A 22097-nucleotide genomic window follows, 5' to 3' on the forward strand; every position below is an offset into this window, starting at 1 on the left:
AATATAAGAAGGGGAGGTGTGGGGAAGTCAGGGAAATATGTTATTGAAAATAAGGATTGTAAACTTTATGTGTTTTTAACTTTTTTGTTTTTTGTTTTTGATTTTTTAATGTATAAAGGTGGAAAAACTCAATAAATATCTTTTTTTTAAAAAAAAAATGAAATATACAATAGGATCATTTTTGGTCCTATATATATATCACATACAAACACAAAACACATGTTCTGATGGCATTAATCTAAGTGTAGAAGGAAAATTTGTACGAATCAGAAAATTTGATTGAGAAAATCTCTAAAATTGTTCTAAATTGTTTAGATGAGGGATTGGGGTTCAAGATAAAGGTAAAGGTACCCCCTGACCGTTAGGTCCAGTAGCGGACGATTCGGGTTGTGTGCTTATCTCACTCTATAGGCTGAGGGAGCCGGCGTTTGTCTGCAGACAGCTTCCGGGTCACATGGCCAGCATGACTAAGCCACTTCTGGATAACCAGAGCAGCGCACGGAAATGCCATTTACCTTCCTGTTGGAGCGGTACCTATTTATCTACTTGCACTTGATGTGCTTTCAAACTGCTAGGTAGGCAGGAGCTGGGACCGAACAATGGGAGCTCACCCCGTCGCAGGGATTCGAGCTGCTGACCTTCCAATCAGTAAGCCCTAGGCTCTGTGGTTTAGACCACAGCACCACCCGCATCCCAACAGGGCTCAAGTTAGAACCATCCTATTCATAACTGGGCATGCCAATGGAGGATAACTTAACAGAAGTGCTATGTTGGCTCCATAATTATTAAATTACCATGTCGAGAAAACATAATGTTAAGCATTTTCAACCAAAATTGTTACAACAAATCACACACACACACACACACACACACACAATTAAATGTATGGGTTGTGTTGGATGAAATTATACAGAGTAAGCCCACTGAAAATAATGGATCTGTTTTAGCCATGTCAACTAATTTCACGGCTCTGTTCTGAGTAGGACTAATGTTGAATCAAACCTGAGAAGGATGAGGATGGGTTGGTGGAATTTACTCATAAAAGACCAATAAATTCATCTAGTTTCCAAGAAATTTCATGTGCATATATCTATGTATATTTCACTTTCACTTCATAATTCTACAATCAATTACTCTTAGCAAATTTAAAGAGCTTGACTCAACAGGACTCAAATCAAATCAAACAGTGCTAATACATTAAAATGCTCCATTTTTGAATTGCCGTTAACGTCTAAAACGTTATTATCGGAGCTCCATATCAGTTTTTTCTCCTTTTTCCATTTTCAAAAGTACAATTGATGGTAATTTCTGAGGCCTAATGATGCTAAGGAATGAAATGGATTGTATAATCATAAGCTTGCTGGTGTCAGGAAAAGAGATAGAAAGAGCATCACCAGATAGGAAGGGCTTCCTTGGTTTGGTACCCATATTAAAATCTCAGTCAAAAATTCAGGACCATAGATACTTTCAAATAACAGTGCTAATAATTGCAGTTGGAGTAGAATAAGTCAATTCTCACAGAGAAGTAAAATAGTGATGTAAAGGGTGGCAAACCCAGGAATTTGAGGCTCAGCAACAATTATTTGATTGGTGATGATATGTTATGTTAAAATGGCTTCCAAGGCTTTCAATGGCTTCCAAGGCAGGAACAGCTTTCAGATTTATTCATTTATTAAGTTAAGAATGGTTTGAAAGTGAATAAACCTTCCTGATCCAGAACTCAAAAAAGCAGCAGTAAGTCAGGGTCTGAGACAGAGAGGGACATCTTCCTCACAATTCAAAAGACAAAAAATCCAGGACACAACATATTCCTCAACGTGTCCTAGGTACATTCATAAAGAATGTTCCAGCAGTAATTGCAGGCCTACTGCCTGAGCACAATGCTATATATTAAAAAGTTGCTTCAGGGAAACTCAGAAGCGCTTGATGGGCAGTTTTGCCAGTTATGACATTCTCAGTGCATTCAATAAAAGGAAAATACTAACCAACTCCAGGAACAGAGGCAACAACACGGTGATAGAAGAAAATAGAACACAATGCCCTGGTTCTACCTGAAGAATATGAGGCAACCGAGTTAAGAGACCAGTAAATAGTACATTAAAATGTTGAGTCCTTTGCTCCATTTACACTGCTGGCTGGGAAGCCACTGAAATGTGCCTCCTCTCTGTGCCTGGAGGTCTACAGGCAGTAAAACCATTGCCATGAGGGGTGGAAATATAGATCACATTTGAGGATATTTATTCAAACTTATTTCCTTCTATCTAAATGTAAGGTTTTTGGAGATTTGCTGGAACTAATCAGAAGCATGGTTGGAACTTAGACAAAAAAACCAACCCAACATTATGCACAATGAGACAATGGTGGTCCAGACCGTGTACTACATGGACAGGAAATTCTGGGATGTATAGTTAGAGCAACATGCTCTCTTACCCACTACAAGTCCCAGAGTTCCTGCCAGCATTTCCAGCGCACAGGAAAAGAAGGGTTGTCAGGACGTGCTAGTAAAAAGAAGGGACAGAGCACTCATACAAAAATCGACAACAGGTGTGTTAATTGTGGGACTGAGGCCTCTACAACTCCCCCTCCCCCAATGTCCACTGGGATGGAGCTCAGCTCCCCGCCCCCCCAGTCATCACACATGCAAAACGCATGTCACACTCACAGAAAGTTCATCACGCATGTGACATCAGCCCCCCAATGTTGGGTGCAACTCAAACCCCGAAACATAGGTAGGTGGGTTTTTTCTTCTTCACAAAGCATAGAAGAAGTGAAACCAGATCTCAGAAACAGAGAACAGTGTATAAAAGTGACTGCCTCTCAAGACAGAAGTATGTCAGCAATTGCCTGGGAGGGATTTTTTGTTTTGTTTTTAATGTCCTCGGATGAGCTATAGTTGCTTCCGCACACCACATCTACACCAAAATATATATCTAGTAGAATTTAAACCCAGGATTATTCATGCCCTACACAAAATATTGTGTTCCTAGAACAACAAGCTAGATCCCAACTTTCTAGAGCACCTCACACTTAATACTTTTTCCGCCTAAGACTTAGAATGGCCTTTGCCAAGACCCAGTGGTATTTTTCTAGAGAAAGAGGTGCCATAACTCACCATGAATGCCTCTATTCTTCTCTTATAATGGCAATGGTGCCCACCTTAGAGGTGCCAGAACTGAGTTCTGGCAAGTTCTGGATAAAAAAGGGCCTGCCAAGACCTAGGAATGCTACATGACCCATGAATGTGAATTGATATAACTCAATACCTGCATATACTTGCAAGGAACATGTTATCCTATTTTCCCTGTGTGTTTCCAAAGACTGCTGTTTTTTTTAACTGATTTTCTTATTGGAGAAGTTACAAATCAAATAACTCCAGTAAATACCTCAGTATGTATAAAACTATATCTATAGAGCAGAGAAACTAGAAATGGAAAAAATTGAAATAAATGAAATAATTACAGTACCTGCCCCCCCCCCAGGGTGTTTCATAATCCTCTATACTCTCCATAACATTTGTTCCAAAGGCTACAAAATGATCTGCACATTTATATTGATAAAATGATTTGTTCCCATTTCTTAAAAATCACCCGTGAATATTAACACAGTTTGAATAAAACCCATCTTCATTTATGTTCAAAATGTGACACATTTTCTTTTTTTTTAAAAAGGAAAATTCTCCCACTGTGTGTGTGGAATATGAAATACTTAAGAGCCAAGGCATTGGCTGTATTTAAAAATGATTCTTATATTAGACATTCACTTCAATAGCCCTTCATGGAAAGGCAGACAAAGATCTAATCTGGCAACATGCACCACCTATGGAAGACTCAATTGTAATCTAGCAAATTTGTCTCCAAATTTGCTCCTCTAGGTCAATGCCGTCATAGCTGGAATTGAACAAGCAGGCCTGGGAGACAGGGGACTTCACAGTTTGGGGTTCCTGGCAAGGGCTGCCCTTCTGTTGACATCCACCTCTGCCTTCTGCCATCTCCTTTGGTGCAAACAAAATCTGAGTTGAGGATGCTGCTGTTGCTAAGTCCCTGCCTTTAGCCTTTCTGAAGCATTTGGCCTGAACTTTTGAGGGTAAGGAATGTGTACCAGGGCAAGAGTGTGCGTCCCTGTTGGCTCCATCTCCAATGTTCCTGGGCAGTGCTCATCCACCCAGGGCAGGGTCATGGGGGCAGGGTGAGCGTCCTGGGGCGAGGGGCGAGCCGCCCATGGCGGGCTGCTTCCTGGGCTGGGGAGAGGGAGCCACACCACTTTGCCAGCAGCCTTCCTCCCTTCCCTCTTCCTTTTGACAGCTCGGGGGAGGCTCCTCCCCCCCCCGGAAGTAGCCCGGGAGCAGGGGGCAATGGCACACTGCCCGCCCGTGACTCTGAAGCCTCCCCTGTGCTGTCAAAATGAAGGGGGAAGGGGGGAAGGCCACCGGCAAGGCTGCGCAGCTCCACCCCTTCCCCCAACGGCTTGGGGTAGGCTTGGGAGTCGCAGGCAGGCGGTGTGTTGACGTCACCCCCCTCAGTGATGACACCTGGGGCAGACCACCTCCTTGCCCCTTCTTCTGCCTCCGCCCCCAATTTTCCTGCACTGAGTGCAAAGATCAGTAGGAGACTTCTAAGCATGCCTGCCTGAACAACCCTCCATCACAACTAGAATGACGCAGGGCTCTCATTGGCAAGGAAGCTTTTAAGCATGTCTGGTCTTTGGACCTATTTGCTGAGCATGCAAAGACTGCAAATGAAGGGGTGAAATCAGCACACATGGAAACCTTGGGGAGTTGGGGCCAATACACACAAGTGCTGGCCTCCTACACCTCTCTTGCTATTGCGAGTGGTGCTGTATGCCTGAAGATGACATTTGTTTAATTTATACATCTTGTATAAAGTGATGGTAAAGATAAAGGTAAAGGGACTGCTGGAACCACTAGGTCCAGTCATGACCAACTCTGGGGTTGCGGTGCTCATCTCGCTTTACTGGCCGAGGGAGCTGGAGTACAGCTTCCAGGTCATGTGGCCAGCATGACTAAACTGCTTCTGGCAAACCAGAGCAGCGCACGGAAACGCCGTTTACCTTCCCGCCGGAGCGGTACCTATTTATCTACTTTGATGTGCTTTTGAACTGCTAGATTGGCAGGAGCAGGGACCGAGCAATGGGAGCTCACTCCGTCACGGGGATTCGAACCGCTGACCTTCTGATCGACAAGTCCTAGGCTCTGTGGTTTAACCCACAGCGCCACCCGCGTCCCTCCCATAAAGTGATGATACTGATAATTTAATAATAATTTATTATTTATACCCCACCCATCCGGCTGGGCGGCTCCCAACAGAATATTAAAAACACGATAAAACATCAAACATTAAAAACGTCCCTAAAGAGGGCTGCCTTCAGATGTCTTCTAAAAGTCAGATAGTTGTTTATTTCCTTGACATCTGACGGGAAGGCGTTCCACAGGGCGGGCGCCACTACCAAGAAGGCCCTCTGTCTGGTTCCCTGTTGCAGCCTGCTTCCACAGATTTATGTGCTTGTTCACTTTTGTTTTTCCCCATTTTCTTCACTGTATACACAACTGCATGAGTTGCATTCAGACCACCTGATTCATATTTTGATCCCACTGAAGTCAGTGAGAAAAGGTAGCCATTACAGTGGTACCCCTGGTTACGTACTTGATTAGTTCTAGAGGTCCGTTCTTAACCTGAAACCATTCTTAACTTAGGTACCACTTTAGCTAATGGGGACTCCCGCTGTGCCATCAGCACACAATTTCTGTTCTCATCCTGAGGTAAAGTTATTAACCCGAGGTACTACTTCCAGATTAGCAGAGTCTGTAACCTGAATTGCCTGTAACCCGAGGTCTCTGTAACCCAAGGTACCACTTTACTACCTTAAGCCCCCATTCAATGGGTATTTATCATAATTACCGTATTTTTTGCTCTATAAGACGCACATTTTCCCCTCCAAAAATTAAGGGGAAATGTGTGTGTGTGTTATGGAGCGAATGAAGGCTCCTTGGCTTCAGTGATAGCAACGTGCAGCCTCCGAAGTGCAGTGGGAGCGCTCCCACTGCACTCCGGAGGACTCGCGATGCTTTCGCTGAAGACTAGAGAGCGAGAGGGGTTGGTGCGCACCTCCGGGTGCGCACCTTCAGAATAGCCGCCTGAAGCCTCCAGAACGCAGCGGGAGCTCCCACTGTGCTCCAGAGGCTTCAGGTTCCTTTCACTGAAGGATAGGTGCCCCTTCAGCTAAGCTGGAAGAGAAATGGAAGGGGCTCCGTTTCTCCTGCTGCTTTGCTGAAGGGGTGCTGCGCAGAGAGGGGGAGATTTTTTTCCCCTTGTTCTCCCCCTGCTAAAACAAGGTGCATCCAATGGTCGGGTGCGTCCTATAGAGCGAAAAATACGGTACTTATTCTCAATTCAGCCCTCATCATAACCCTGTCAACATACACAGGGAAACTCCACCCTTTACATAGCAATCACATTTGTATCCATACTGACCATGCTCTGGCTGGTGCTTCCTGTAGCAAAGGTCAAAAGCGCATGCACTAAACATGAAAAGCAATGCCATGCATACATGTACACATATCCAAGGACCAGGGCCCAAGCAGCAGTGTGAAAGCAACATAGGCGCCAGCTCTTAGGGGCTCAGCCCCCCAAATTATACGGGGACAGGGCTGAACCCCCCGCCCCAATATTGAGGGACCGGGTCCGTTTGGGCCTCCCTGCAATGGCGGTGGGCTTCCCCAGGCCTCACGGCCTCCTCCCGATGCATGTGTGACACCACACATATGTGGCGAGCCCCTCTCCAATGTCTCATGGAACTCAGCACCTCTGGAAAGTGACAAACTCATTTTCTCTGTAATGTTTTAGAGTTGCCCTCATGTCTTCTTTCGATATTACAATATTTACTCTCAGGACGGTACCAGCAAGTCATTCCCAACTTGAGAAAGATTGACGGTTCATCAGAGTTTGGCTTTCTCAAGCTGTTTGTAGGGTTCATGGTTTAATCTCACCTGACTCTTAAATTGATAAGAATTAGAAATTATTTCAACAGGATGGGTTTTGTGACAGGAATAACGTTTCCCACAAAAGTAAAATAACACAGCATAGTTGGAAAAAGTCTTATGTCAGTTCAGAATGGTGCATGTGTATTAAACCATTGCACCTTCATCCCAGTAAATCAAATATATATTTGCTCTTAATGCCTATGTAGAATTTATGGTTCATGTAAGATGATATTAATATGTGGCGTCTCATTTTCTTTAGATTCCACCCCCCGTGATACCCACTACACAGATTGCAACTAAGAATGAGAGAAGGAGACAAAGTTGAGTTTGAAAAGTTAAAGCCCAATGACCAGAATTCTGTGCTCACTTATAAAAGTAACAAAGGAATATTTCTATTTTAGTAAGAGAAAGATGAATTGACACACTGTAATAGGACCTAATCTTTCTAATACATATGGTGTCATCCAACTAAGAACAGATCTATTGACCTCACTGGGCTTAAGTTAGTCATGACTAATTTAATTATCCTATTTGGTCTATTCTAAGTATGACTCAGTTGGATACAAACCATAACCGTTCACTTATATCCTGACTTTTAAAGCATTCCCTACAAGACCACTGAAGCCAATATCACAATTGCACAATGAGAGTAGCTGTGTGTGTGTGTGTGTGTGTATGTGTGTGTGTGTATCAGTGAGGACAGAGCAAATACATACAGCCAAACTCTCATCAATTCATTGCATACCCATCAACTGCCCTGGACAATGGTCAAAATGGCCACCACAGTGTCATGCTATTTCAGGGGAGGGGCATAGCTCCCCAAAACACACTTTTGGGGTGCCATGCATGCAAAAAGTGCTTTTGGTGAGGCCACAACCTCACGCAGGTCACGTGACAAATGTGTGGACCTGGAAGATGGTTTCCTGGATTGTGTCCACATTGTGTTGGAAGGTATGCATGGGGCAGCTTGCAATGGCCACTGAAGAAAAATGTGATTAGGTGAATTGGTCTAATACTAAGGGATGGAATATAGCTCACACTTTGCATACGGAAGATACCGGGTTCAATCCAATTTGAAATAATCAGATAGTAGGGAAATGAGAAATTCCTCTCCTTAAGACCTCAGAAAACTACTGCTGGTGAGAGAGGACAATGTTGGGCTAGACAAGCAAATGATCTGGCCTGGTGCAAGGCAGGTTCCTCCATCCCTAAAGTTCCATTGCTACATCTGTTGTTCTTTCACGATTGGTAAATAAATGATCTCTAGGAGCATATGTCCTGCTCATGCAATCTGTTCACCACTTTTTTATGGCAGATAAATTAAATAAGCAGGTAACATAAGCATAGCTGTCAACATTTCCCTTTTTTTGTAAGGGAAATTCTCTTATTCCGAATAGGATTCCTTGCAAGAAAAGGGAAAAGTTGACAGCTATGAACATAAGTTTCTTTTATTTTATAATGACTCATGTTAGTGTGAATAAAGGGGCAGCAGCAAGAAACTGCATGTTGCTTCCTATTTTTCAGAACTCATTTAGGATTTATATTTTTCCATGGCACAGCTACTTAACCCCATGTGAAAATACGCTTCCCTATTCAGTAAGCATGAAAGTCACATTGTAAAGGCCAAGAACTTAATTCTCAAGCCTTCTGAGAGCCAACACACTCCCCCCCCCCAAAAAAAGGTGAAAATTGGAGGCAGACGTTACCATTACATTTGAAAAACTGACATTTTAGAATAAGAACTACACACTTTCAGAGAAAGGCATTCCAATGTTTGATCGTTCTGGATATAATTCCTGATTGGAGGCAAACCTATATGATCCTTGGGTCATCCCCACTACCCAACAGAGACACACAAAAAAGGAGAAATACTTGGAAGGAAGAAGAACAGACTTCAATTTTCAAGGGAGGTGGGGAAAAGTCAGTGGAATGAATGTAAGCACTGAAAAGCGTGGAGCTGAAAGAGTTTGGTTTTGATATCCCTCTTTATCACTACCCGAAGGAGTCTCAAAGCGGCTAACAATCTCCTTTCCCTTCCTCCCCCACAACAAACACTCTGTGAGGTGAGTGAGGCTGAGAGACTTCAGAGAAGTGTGACGGGCCCAAGGTCACCCAGCAGCTGCATGTGGAGGAGCGGGGAAGCGAACCCGCTTCACCAGATTACGAGTCCACCGCTCTTAACCACTACACCACACTGGCACAAGAGGAAGTGGGAAAGAGGATAACCCTTTAAACTTCCTCCTTAAGCTAAGTAATTTTACAAAGAAACCAAGTTAGCCGCCCTCTTCACTTCATGATCTAGGGGTAAATGAATGGGCACTGGGGAAAGACTTCAAGGAATGTCATTGCACCCCTGGGAACCATGCCAGCAATTCCTTACTTAGTGTCCCTTCATACAGATTATCAGTATCATCAGATAGCCAAACATTAGTCTGGTCTAAAATACTAGAGGCTGTAATAATAATAATAATAATAAATAATTTTATTTATATCCTGCCCTCCCCAGCCGAAGCTGGGCTCAGAGCGGTTAACAACAATAAAAGTATCACAGCATTATAAAATCAATTCATTCTAAAATTAATTCAGAATAAAATTAATGGCAACCATTGGGCTAGAGTTCTATGCGGATTACCAAAGGGGGGGGTCAGACTGTGCCTTGGCTGTTAAAATGTTTTCTGCTGTCCCTCAGCAAAAAGTAGAGTGGCTTGCCACAAGGTAATGACAGGAACATTAAATATAAAACCAACAATAATAAAATGGATCAAACAGCAGTTAAACAACAGCGACAACTAACTCAGGGCAGTGAAATAAACACAAAATGCACAGCTAGCTTGCACTAGATGATAAAAAGCCTGGGGAAATAAAACTTTAAAAAATTGTTGGACCAGATGGTCAAGTGATAGAACATTAATATAATGGAGGGCAGACTGCATGCCTTCTTCCTTGTGTATCAGTGCTATGGTATCGATAAAGTTTCAACTAAATCTTTTTATTGTGTTTCAGGAGGAGAGAGGGGTGGATAGGCTACGTAGATGTGGTCTGCTGCAATGCTGGGCCTCCATTTGCCATTGAGCTTAGCCATTTGTGAAATCGAAGAATCCAAAGAGCAGTGAATTTTTTACTATTTCAGTAGGAAAGGCAGGGAGCTTTCAGGAGTTTGAAATTCAGCGGAAGTATCCTTGTCTGGGCCTAGGTTCACAAACGAAATACATGATGAATATGAGACTGTAAAAAGGGGGAAGCGTTGGTATAAGCAGTGCCGCCACGACAAGGCCCTTCCCCATAGGCACTGGTTATAGAGGAGGTAAAAAAAGATTCAAAATTTACATGGGGTCCAAGTAATACATCACCAGAGGAGACATTTCCCAATGGTCAGATGGTAAAGGGTTTTTGCTATGGTTCCTTCCTGTGCAAGCATTGCCCTTTTCCTAGGAAACATGGCACTGACATCAGCAGGAGTCATGCGAGACCTTCACCCGTACATTATCAGGTCATTCAAGACCAGATCATAGAGACTGACTTTCCACACTGTTGTGGGTAATGTCTGAACTGGGTGATGTTCAAGTGAAGCAAGAATGGTGAAAATCTGCCTTTCTCTCCAAGTTAGCTGGCGTGTGAAGTTGGTTTGATAGGACCATGATGCGCTTTCTTGCCCCACCTCAAACACCACTAAATCAAGTGGAGACTTGTTCACCCTAATATATATATTTAACTGTGGTTTTTTAATCCAGCTGCTGCAACTGGGCACACTTTAACTGCTCTTCCTGATTTCTGCCCCATGTATTCGTAACAAATAATGAAGTCGCAGAAGAAGCAAATGCGTACTAAGAAAAAGAGAAAGAAGAAAAACTTACGGCTGCAGTTCGGTCCACTTCGCAGCGGCTACTTAAAATGAAACAGGCCTCAGCATCATCCATCCTAAAAATCATACGAAAATATTAGCAAAACATTCTCATGTGGCCTGTTGATTTCAATGGAGACATCATCAGAAGTGTGGAGAAGTACTTTAACAATCTGTGGGTGCATGTGTTTTGTGAAACATAAAGGTAAAGGGACCCCTGACCATTAGGTCCAGTCGTGACCAACTCTGGGGTTGCGACGCTTATCTCGCTTTATTGGCCGAGGGAGCCGGCGTACAGCTTCCGGGTCATGTGGCCAGCATGACTAAGCCGCTTCTGGCGAACCAGAGCAGCGCACGGAAATGCCGTTTACCTTCCCACCGGAGCGGCACCTATTTATCTACTTGCACTTTGATGTGCTTTCGAACTGCTAGGTTGGCAGGAGCTGGGACCAAGCAACGGGAGCTCACCCCATCAGGGGTGATTCGAACCGCCGACCTTCTGATTGGCAAGTCCTAGGCTCTGTGGTTTAACCCACAGCACCACCCGTGTCCCTTTTTGTGAAACATAGGGAAATATTTAAAAATAGCATTAAATCTGCTATTATTAAACAGCATTAAATCTTTAAGGAAATGGCGCAGGAGCAAAATTCTGCTCTGCTACTCAGATTTCCAAACAGATTTAAACCAGTAAAAAACTAACTGGGTGCCACAATTCCAGAACAGTTGCAGAATCACATTGTTCACTTGTATTTGTCCCTAATTAAATTACTGAATGTTTTATTTCCAGTCTGTTTCCTAATGACCCAGCATGGAATCTGTAAAGCCAATGTATCTTTCTGGATAGGACTTGCCAAGGATTTGTATGAATACACCGTGAAACAGTCAGGTAAGCAAATCAAACTTGAAAGGGACTTTGGCTAAAATAAGATTAGCGGTTCTGCTGCAACATTAGTAGCAGGAACAGAAATGGCATGTTTTTGTAAGTGTAACGGCAAAGCTTGACTTGTGGCAAACACAAGCGGCAAAAGCTAATATCAAGCATTTATTTCCTGCCTTTACTTAAAAGGAAAAAAAGGAAAAAAGGAAAAAGGAAAAAGGAAAAAAAGGAAAAAAGAAAGCTCACGCAGGCTAACAAAAGCAAGTTAAAGAAAACCTAAATGACCAAAGACAGCGAGAAAAGGAAAAGGTTACAAATACAAATACCTTTCTTGGCATTAGGAATTAAAACATTTCAAAACACTAGGATAAATTTAAAAGGGACAGGAGTGAGGCTGTTGAGGATGACAAGGTGCTTGATTGTTCTGCCTGTCTGTTCTCTAGAGGGATGATTCATTAAGAACCCTTTCGGGTAAGATGGAAGTTAAAAAGGAAGCCACTGGGGCAGTAACGTGCTTGTCCCTATCCTCTAGGAGGAGCCTCATTTGGCTTTCTCTCGGAGCCGTGGGTTGCAGGTCCAATATCTTGCTCAGCATCTGTTTGCAGAATCTGCTGTGCAAAGGGAAGTCCAAAAGAATATGGTCCAGTGATACTGGTACTCCTTGATTACAGGCACACAGGTGGGCTTGATAAGGAATTTGCAAGTATCCACCTGTGGCCACTGCAGAGGGGAAAGCATTTAGTCTTGCCAGCATAAAAGCTCTTCGCTGGGCAGGAAGTAGTAGGTCTTTTAGGGAATTGGCACCAAATCTGTAAGATGTAGCTATGCCTAGGGCCTCGGGAGAACAGGGTCTCACAGTGTGAGGAGACAAATGCTGTTTTTCATGCTTGATTGTTTGGAGTATGTAGCTAGGAAAAGGTTTAAAAGGCAGATTTGTCCAGCAACATACAGAGACCGACACTGCAAGTGAGAACGCAAACTGTGCAGGATCTTATTCATATTCCAAAAGGCATCCTAGGAAGGAAGCTGTTGGCGATTTCGCTCAGGGAGCTGAGCTTAGAATCCAAAGCCCACCCATTGCATCAGTTGTGGAAGCAATCTTCTTTTTACACCCCTTCCCAAATCTTCCTGGTCCTCTCCATAGCATCACACACCCTGTCCTCTATTAGTTTTCCCCCCACCCCCATTAAACACTTGAAAACAAGAGAGCCAAAATGACTTCCAGGAAAGAATGGAACAAATGGCTTTGAAAAGAATTCCCATGCAGCTGCTTTTAACAAAAGATGAACTACATAGCCACTAATTTTCAGAAGCCTGACATGCAACATTTTTCAATAGAGAGACTACCGAATAGTATGCAAATTGGGATAATGAGCAACGGAATAGATTCAGGGTGGGTTTTTTGTGTGTTACTAGCAGCCAAAACATACCTAACACTTCATTTACTAGAAGGGTTACTGGCTTCTTATCTTTTACTATATCCTCATTATAGAGAGAGAGAGAGACATACTGCTGCTTAGCAACTTCCTGGTTTATTGGGCTACATTTCTTATAATATGGCCTATTAAGCTCCCACAATGCTGCCTCTCGTACAAAGCATTAAAAATGCTCTTGTGAAGGTACATTCGATTACATGTTTTGCAGGGAGAAAAGTACATCCTTGTGGTTGCTTGGCTTTGGGGTTATTATAGGATAAAATTCCTGTGATTATGTTTAAGGGACAGGTCTTTTGATACAAGTTCACCATGTGAAAATGACAAAAACGGCGAATCTTGGACTGCATTTGAACACTGATTTCTTAAAGCACCATTTCTCTCCCAAAATATATAGAAACTATTTCTTTCTACTTTTTTCTTTCAAATTGATTTGGGGTAATTAATACCCCCACCCCAAAAAATGTACTGTGTTTTTAATATCCAGTTGGAAGCTGCCCAGATGGGCAGGGTATACAGTGGTACCTCGGGTTAAGTACTTAATTCGTTCTGGAGGTCCGCTCATAACCTGAAACTGTTCTTAACCTGAAGCACCACTTTAGCTAATGGGGCCTCCTGCTGCTACTGCGCCGCCGCCGCACGATTGCTGTTCTCATCCTGAAGCAAAGTTCTTAACCCGAGGTAATATTTCTGGGTTAGCGGAGTCTGTAACCTGAAGCACATGTAACCTGAAGTATATGTAACCCGAGGTACCACTGTACATTATTATTATTATTATTACAAGCAGTTTCTGAGCTCTGGGTGCAGTACTGCACTTAAGATTTCAAATTAAAACTGCTGAGTGGAAGGAAAGGAGGACCTTTTTCTGCCTCCCCACTTCCAGCTACTCTCTGAGGCTGGAGAAGAGACCCTCTTAAGAATATTAGGAGAGTGGGCAGGGGAATAACTAGACCATGTGAAAAATGAGCCTTTTATTTTAGATGCAGTTCATTCATTTTCAGTTTTTTATTCTTGTTATAGACATTCCATTGGTGCCCCCATAACCTAGGTTTAAGGTGCCATTTAGATCCTAGCTTTCATATCTCAGTTTCTAACTCTGCTTGTTAGATTCTGGATATGTCTCTTTTTAAGGGAAAAAAACAGCAACTCACCAGCATTGCATTGTAGCCCTAGATATAGCAGAGAAAAACTGAATGTGGTAAGAGAACTGGTTGTGATTACATTTTTAGTGTCAAACAAGTGCTCACACCATTCTGAGATAATAATTCCTCACAAGGCCCCAGATTTTGAATTATTTACATAAGCAAAGCACAGGTCCAAAGCTGATGCAGGTGAAAAGCAGAAATAAATGGATGGATAGATTCTTTCCCCTTCTGTGACTTGACTGACATCTTAAGACAGCTGATGTGAGGTCAGGATCAGTGAAGTTGATTACATTAGATACTCATTGAGCCTAGTTTTCTATCTGCTTGCCTGATGGGGACGGCTCTCATATACTTTCATAAAGCAGAAATGCCCTTCCTCAAGAATTAAAGCACAGGAAAAATCCTTACATTAAAAGTAAGGTAAAGGTACCCCTGCCCGTATGGGCCAGTCTTGCCAGACTCTAGGGTTGTGCGCTCATCTCACTCTATAGGCCAGGAGCCAGCGCTGTCCGCAGACACTTCCGGGTCAAGTGGCCAGTGTGACAAGCTGCATCTGGCAAGCCAGCGCAGCACACAGAACGCTGTTTACCTTCCCGCTGGTAAGCGGTCCCTATTTATCTACTTGCACCCGGGGGTGCTTTCGAACTGCTAGGTTGGCAGGCGCTGGGACCGAATGATGGGAGCGCACCCCGCCGCGGGGATTCGAACCGCCGACCATGCGATTGGCAAGTCCTAGGCACTGAGGTTTTACCCACAGCGCCACCCGCGTCCCCGTACATTAAAAGTACAGCATGACTAATTGCTGCTTCTATGGCTGCTTCCAAAGCTGCTCCAAGTCCTTGCAATTTCACTGTATATTGTAAGGAGAAATTTTGAAAACAGAACATTTAATCACATTGGCAGGTCTCCAGTAATAACTGTGTCCACTGACAGAGGGACACAATGAGGGTAACCTTTGAAGTTCCAAGGCAATACCCCAAAATTGCCTCTATTCCCATTTCACTAATTCCCTTCACCATTGGATATCACCCATTGAACCGAGCAATGTTATTTTCTCTGATAGAAAGGAAATGAGGTTCGGAAATAAGCTAAAACCCATAATATACTTTCCCACCTACAGTGGTACCTTGGTTCTCAAACTTAATCCATTCCGGAAGTCCGTTCCAAAAAAACAAAGCTTTCCAAAACCAAGGCGCACTTTCCCATAGAAAGTAAAGCAAAATGGATTAATCCATTCCAGACTTTTAAAAAGAACCCTCGAAACAGCAATTTAACATGAATTTTGCTATCTAACGAGGCCACTGATGCATAAAATGAAAGCAATAAACAATGTACTGCAGTCACACAATCAATCAATCAGTAGCTGAACTGGGTTGCACACAGTCACAGAAACAAAACAAAAAAAGAGCCGCAAAAACAAAAATGCAAAATAAATAGCAAAAACAGACAGACCTCAGCGTAACACTCAAAACGGAAGTGTAACACTCAAACCGGAGCATGTTCGGCTTCTGAAAAAAGTTCGCAAACCTGAACACTTATTTCTGAGTTTGCAGTATTTGGATTCCAAGTGGTTTGAGTACCAAAGCGTTTGAGAACCAAGGTACCACTGTACTTGTTATTGTCATTCTGTTCTCAAGGAAAACTAACCCCATCCACCTTCAATGTATTAGCAGCACTGTGGGATGTCAGTCTTCTTTGACCCCCATCACCAAAGATGCTATCACACTCAATGTATTTTAGTGTGAATATGATAAATATGTCTATTATACAGGCACTATGTGTTAGGGAGTCATGATGGCTGGCAGCTCGATATTCAGTAGTAAACTCAGGTTTGCCTGTGCATAGTATGTAAAGGTATCACTAAGGATGTATTTTTCCCTGTGGCAATTCCACTAATTCAGATGAAACCAAAGTAAGAAATTATATATAAAACACATTCACACATTCTCTGCTTTGGCCCAAAGACCCGCGGAAACAGTTTTGAAAGCAAAACACAACAGGAATAAAGTAAGAAGAAAGTCCAGAGAAATTTTGGACCAGTAAAATTCAAAACTGATTTGCTAATCCTCAGAATTTCAAACATTGTTTCTTGACACTGTTAGGAGAAATGACTATCCCAAACGATATAAGATTTCAAGCAACTCCTGCTTTCCATTTTGCCTCTAGCACTTATTAATGAAGATAAAAATAATGTAACAAACAGCAAAGGAAAGGGGGGAAATAAATAAAAAATAGCACTGATATTTTTGACCTACTTAGCTCTTAGCAGATCCTGATCCTTCAGTGCGGAACCTTGAAGATAGATAACTCTTTGGGACCACATTGGAATCTGGAGCACTCTTCGAACTTGAGCATCCATCTCAGTGGGGCATAATATGACCACATAGTAGTCCTGCAAAAACACATATAAGAAGGAACAGAGGAAGAGCAAAAGAGAATGCTATATGGATATATCTTTTGCCAGTAGAACACTGTTTTGTTTTTTAAAACTTTTAGTAGAGAAAAATCTGGTGGTGGGAAAGGAACATCTATGACAGGTAATTTATTTTCACTTTCAGGTTCTCTAAAAAAAGGAAACGAAACGAAATGGTCCCATGCTATTTAGTTCCACGGTGATTTCACTGATGCCAAAGCTGCCCAGCAGCTTTGAAGTAGAAAGCTATGCACCACGCTGTGATGAATTCAAATCACTTCCCAAAGCAAAGTGTTTGGTTTTTAAGCATTGCATGCCATGGAAAACAATCTGTGGTTCTGCAGAAGGAAACATGAATTTTACATGTTCCCAAAGACATCTCACCATTCCAAAATAAAAATAGAAACAAGCTCCAGAAACTCCAACAAAAGGAAAAATTGGGTGCTCTATCGGTTTTGAACATCTGGAATAACATAGTTTTTTGTTAATGCTGCTTGACTTTTGATTTACCTAAAGCTGCTGGTCTACTGAAGGTGGCCAAGATGAACATTTCAAGTCATGCCTGAACTAAACGTTTTAGAAGATAGTCTGCAGGAGATTTCTGCCTCAACTGATATTCTGATCTGCTTGGATTACCTGTAGCCTAGGATGAGCATAGAATTCATTTAGGAAATCCATGAGGAGGTCAATTTTAAGAGAACTGACACACAACACCACGTGTTTTTCTGTCTGAGCTCTGTGTCGACTATAATTTCCACCTGATTTTTGTCTTTCCATCCACAAATAAGCGAGCTGTTCAAACTGCAAAATAAAAAATAAAAAGGTAAGAGTGATTTATGTATATTTCAGTGCAAATGTCAAATACGCAGATCCCCTGGAGCCAACATAGCAGACACAGAGAGACCTTATGGTCCAGTTGCCTAGAAACTTTTATTTGTGGTGTTTTAATCTGATGATTTATGGCTCATTCACACGTTGATTCAGCACTCAGTGAATGATAGTCATGCATGGAAGAACTGTCAGCAAGAGTTATAATATATATGTTATATGAAAGCAAAAAGCAAATCCAAATTCACAGGTTTAGAGGCTCCCTTCACAGTAAAGCTTCTTAGTTATGCAAAGGTAGGACTTCAGGCAGAGGATTGGGCTATAGCCTAATCTACTTGCATTTGGAAAGCTAGAATTTTTGATACAGTTTTCTGACTGCATTTTGAAGAAGTACAATCCTTTAACTGAAAGGTATGTTTCCAAATGTGACGAGTGGCTCTGATAGGAGAGGCAAGATTGTGGGGTGAAATGTCTTGAGCCACAGAGCACAGTGTGAATGCTTGCCAAAGGCTAAATCATAAAGAACTGCAAATGATGCCAGGAGTTTATTATACTGTTATGGGTTTCTAATACAGTCGTTCCTTGAAAGTCAAATGGAATCCGTTCTGGAAGTCTGCTCGACTTTCAAAATGTTCAGAAACCAAAGTGCAGCTTCTGATTTGCTGCAGGAAGCCCCTGCAGCCAATCAGAAGCCACAGAAGCTCCATCGGACGTTTGGGTTCCGAAGAACATTCGCAAACTGGAACACTCACTTCCAGGTTTGCAGCGTTCGGGAGCCAAAACGTCCAAGTATTTTAGCTTATGAATTTTATTGTTTAATGCTTTTATTTGTACATTGGGGTACTTTTATAGCTTTGTTTAGAGTACGTAATGTTTTAATAATATAAATGTTTTAAGTCTTTTTTTATCAATTCAGTATATTTTCTTTTAATTGTCAAATAATTCTGTGTACATTGCGGCAGCCTTTGGCTATGTGGAATAAAACTGACTGAGACTGAAAACGTCCAAGTATCAAGACATTTGGGATCCCAGGTGGAACTATACTAAACAAATCCTCATCATTAAGCAAATATCATTGACAAGAACCACCATCAAAATGCCCAGGGTTTCTAATTTGCAATGACTTCATGTGCTTGTGCCTTGTGTGCAGAAACACACAGTGAACTCCTTATTGGATCAAAGGCTACAGCTGCACAATGCATTTAAAGCAGTATCATACCGCTTTAAACAGTCATGGCTTTCCTCAAAGAATCCCTCCAAGAACTTTATTGGTTTTATTACTGTAAGCTGATTTGAGAAGCTTTTGCTGAAGAATTGCCAATGAATATCCTAAATATATAAAAGTAATTAATTGGTTGACTGTGGTTGACAGGTTCCAATTCCCCCTGTCTTGTATGGAGTGGGGAATATTATACCTGCATTTTATGTTAAAGATGAAATAAACATTGAAAATTAAATTCCTAGTGAAGTTTTTTAAAAAATAATTGTTTACAATCTGTATCAAATTTCTGAACTCAGTGCATCATTCTGTGTGGATCCAATGAGTTTATGTTTTAATCACATTCCACATTTTTACTGCACTGTCGAATGACTCGCGATGCCTTCGGCTAAGCAATAAAGATCTGGATGGAAATTAAAACCGGCCAGAGATGCGCTTGCAAAATAAATAAATAAAAAGGAAGTGAGTGTGTGAGAGGGGTGGGGTTAGGAGTGAGGAGAAGCGAGGAATCAGCAACACACACACATACACATTCTGCTTCTGAAACAGGTATTTTTGGTTCCTCGTCCAGTCCCTCTTAAACTAAACAAGAAATACAGAATACAAGTTAAATACATTTTAATTCATTAAATACCTCTCAGTAACAACAACTAATTTCTTCTGAAAGTAAGGTATAGGATCTAGGGATTTAAACTAGCCAAGGTACACTCAGAGTGGACCAAGTGAAATCAGTGGGCATGATACTAGTTTAACTCTATTGATTTCAAGGGGACTGCACGGAATATGATTTACCGTATTTTTCGCTCTATAGGACGCACTTTTTCCCCTCCCAAAATGAAGGGGAAATGTTTGTGCATCCTATGGAGTGAATGCAGGCTCCTTGGCTTCAGTGAAAGCAATGCGAAGCCTCCAAAGCGCAGAGGGAGTGCTCCCTCCGCGCTCCGGAGGCTACGTGTTGCTTTCGCTGAAGCCTGGAGAGCGAGAGGGGTCGGCGCGCACCGACCCCTCTCACTCTCCAGGCTTCAGGGATAGCCACCTGAAGCCTTTGGAGTGCAGCAGGACCTCGCGCTGCACTCCAAAGGCTTCGGGGTTAGCTGCGCAAAGCCTCCGCAGGGCAGTGGGGTGCCTGCAGAGGCTTGAAAGGCTGTCCCCGAAGCCAGAACAGAGAGACGGAGTGCTGCGCAGCGCTCCGTCTCGCTGTTCTAGATTGGAGATGGCGGGGCTTTATGGGGAAACCCCAGGCTTCCCCCTTCAGCCCCGACACTGATTTGATTCAGAATATTTTTTACTTGTTTTCCTCCTCTAAAAACTAGGTGCGTCCTTTGCTCGGGTGTGTCCTATAGAGCGAAAAATACGGTAGTTGCATACATCCATACATGCTTCAATTGAACAAAGACAAAAGCTCACTCATCCCAAGCAGATGTGAAAAATGTATTCAGTGCTTGTTTCAATGTCAACAGAAACCTTCTCCAGTAAAGAGGAAAACCAGAAACTGATGCTTTGTACATAAATGGAAGAATACGTATATGGCAATTTTGAAAAGATGGTGTAAAATGGACATTTCACTTTTAACAATGCATCCCTATTTACCCCGCCCCTTTTTTATAACGAGGGGGAAAAATTACCTGTATTGGCAACACCACAAGGGCAACACAGATCATAATGACAACGAGCAGTTTTGAAGGCCAGATCTTGGGAGTAACATCCCCAAAGCCCACAGTGGAAAATGTCACTATGCAGAAATAAAGGGAGTCAAAGAGTGTCAGCTTGTTTCCTGCTCGTTCCAGATGTTGAATTCCACAAATACTATGTAAAGAAAAGAATGAATAAAAACAAAAACAACACCTGTAACTAGGGGTAGATACATACTAGGACAATTATGCTTGGAAGGGGATCAAATCTTTGGCACACATCGAAATACACTTGTTGTCAACATAATAATATTTCACAGTTCACAGACAAGGCAGAAAATTTTGGTTCCTTCTTTCCTTTTCAACCCCACTTGGCCATTAGAAGAACTTGTAGCCAGGAACTGCTCCAGAATGTCAGTATTTTGCAGGAGGGATTCAGTTGCACATTAGAATTTTAGGTATGGGGAAGAAATGCACTCTGTTACCCTGGTGCAACACATCCACTTTTTATAAACGGCTTTCTGTGCTTTGGAAAGTGTTGGAGAAATGAACTCAGGGCCATCTTTAGATATGCACCGCCAGGGTGCACAGATCCACCCAGCGCCCCCCAATTTAGTTTAGCCCCCAAATTAACTTTTATTATGCCCTATGTAACTATTATCATTTGATAAACAACACTCCAAATGCACGGCTCCAAAAGGAGTTTGTGTGTGTGTTTTGTTTAAAACCAGCTTTTCTAAAGAAGACAAATAACACATTGGGAATTGGTGTAAAGACTCCATGCATGCGCTTATGGTCATAGGGAGGTGTCTGAAAAATGAGATGGGCGCATATGTAAGAGAGCCATCTCAGGCAGCCTTTCATTGTGGAAGCAACCTTATTTCTAGAGGAGCTGGGAGGGCCGTTGCGAGCGTGCATATACGAGTTCTTCTTGGGCGCGCTCCCATCGCTAAATAGGCGCATTCTCTTTCTGTCTGTCTCTCCCTCTTTCCTGTCACTCCCCCTCCTCCCGGCTTTGGTGAGCGAGGCTTTCCAGAGAACTCTCCCTGCAGCAGCATTAGCAGGCAGTCGTGTCAAAGGTGCCGCTGACCCCGCTGCCACAAAGCAGCTCAATACAATACGCTTCAGCGGCGGTGGCCTGGCGCCCCCCAGAATTCAGCGCCCAAGTGCCCTGCACCCCTTGCACCCCCAGGTAAAGACGGCCCTGAATGCACTAAAAATTGTGAGGTGACTAAGGGAAGAATTGTAAGCACCCTGCAAGCAAATACAAACACTTCTTGTTGTATAGCAGCCCCACAAACAAAGCAAATACTCAATAAAGACGGGATATAATGTAACCTCCGTTAAGTTTTGTGCAAGCTAATCAGGATGAATGTCGAGGGGCTCTCAGAACTTATCCTCAAGTGTACCCCCACCCTGCAAATACTTTTCCTTCTTGTGCTACATCAGTTTAGATAGTGGACAGCCATTTTTCCAGATATGACCAAAGGAGCAGGGTAGGAAAAAAAGAAAACTTTAAATAATGTACTCCATTTCAGTCTATGTTCTGTGTGTTCTTTAAAAGTGACTTCTGGGTGTCTTTAAAACTCATGTATTTCAATATTAACACATTTTCCTTATACCCCTTTACAGTGGTACCCTGGGTTACATACGCTTCAGGTTACATACACTTCAGGTTATAGACTCCGCTAATCCAGAAATAGTACCTCGGGT

The 22097-nt window shown here is 42.6% G+C and overlaps 1 protein-coding gene across 8 annotated transcripts in view; it reads right to left on the reverse strand.

Annotated features, from left to right (window-relative positions):
- Positions 1 to 22097, reverse strand: part of KCNT2 (potassium sodium-activated channel subfamily T member 2) — a 222285-nt gene that overhangs the window by 72075 nt on the left and 128113 nt on the right. For all 8 annotated transcript variants that reach the window (XM_053391460.1, XM_053391459.1, XM_053391457.1 and 5 more), the window contains 4 exons: positions 20379 to 20559; positions 17343 to 17507; positions 16549 to 16685; positions 10852 to 10915 (listed from right to left, as the gene is read on the reverse strand). In XM_053391460.1, coding sequence (XP_053247435.1) covers positions 10852 to 10915; positions 16549 to 16685; positions 17343 to 17507; positions 20379 to 20559 — 547 coding nt within the window. The remainder of the gene's footprint in view (positions 1 to 10851; positions 10916 to 16548; positions 16686 to 17342; positions 17508 to 20378; positions 20560 to 22097) is intronic.

Source organism: Podarcis raffonei, chromosome 6 (assembly GCF_027172205.1).
Source record: "Podarcis raffonei isolate rPodRaf1 chromosome 6, rPodRaf1.pri, whole genome shotgun sequence".
NCBI lineage: Eukaryota > Metazoa > Chordata > Lepidosauria > Squamata > Lacertidae > Podarcis > Podarcis raffonei.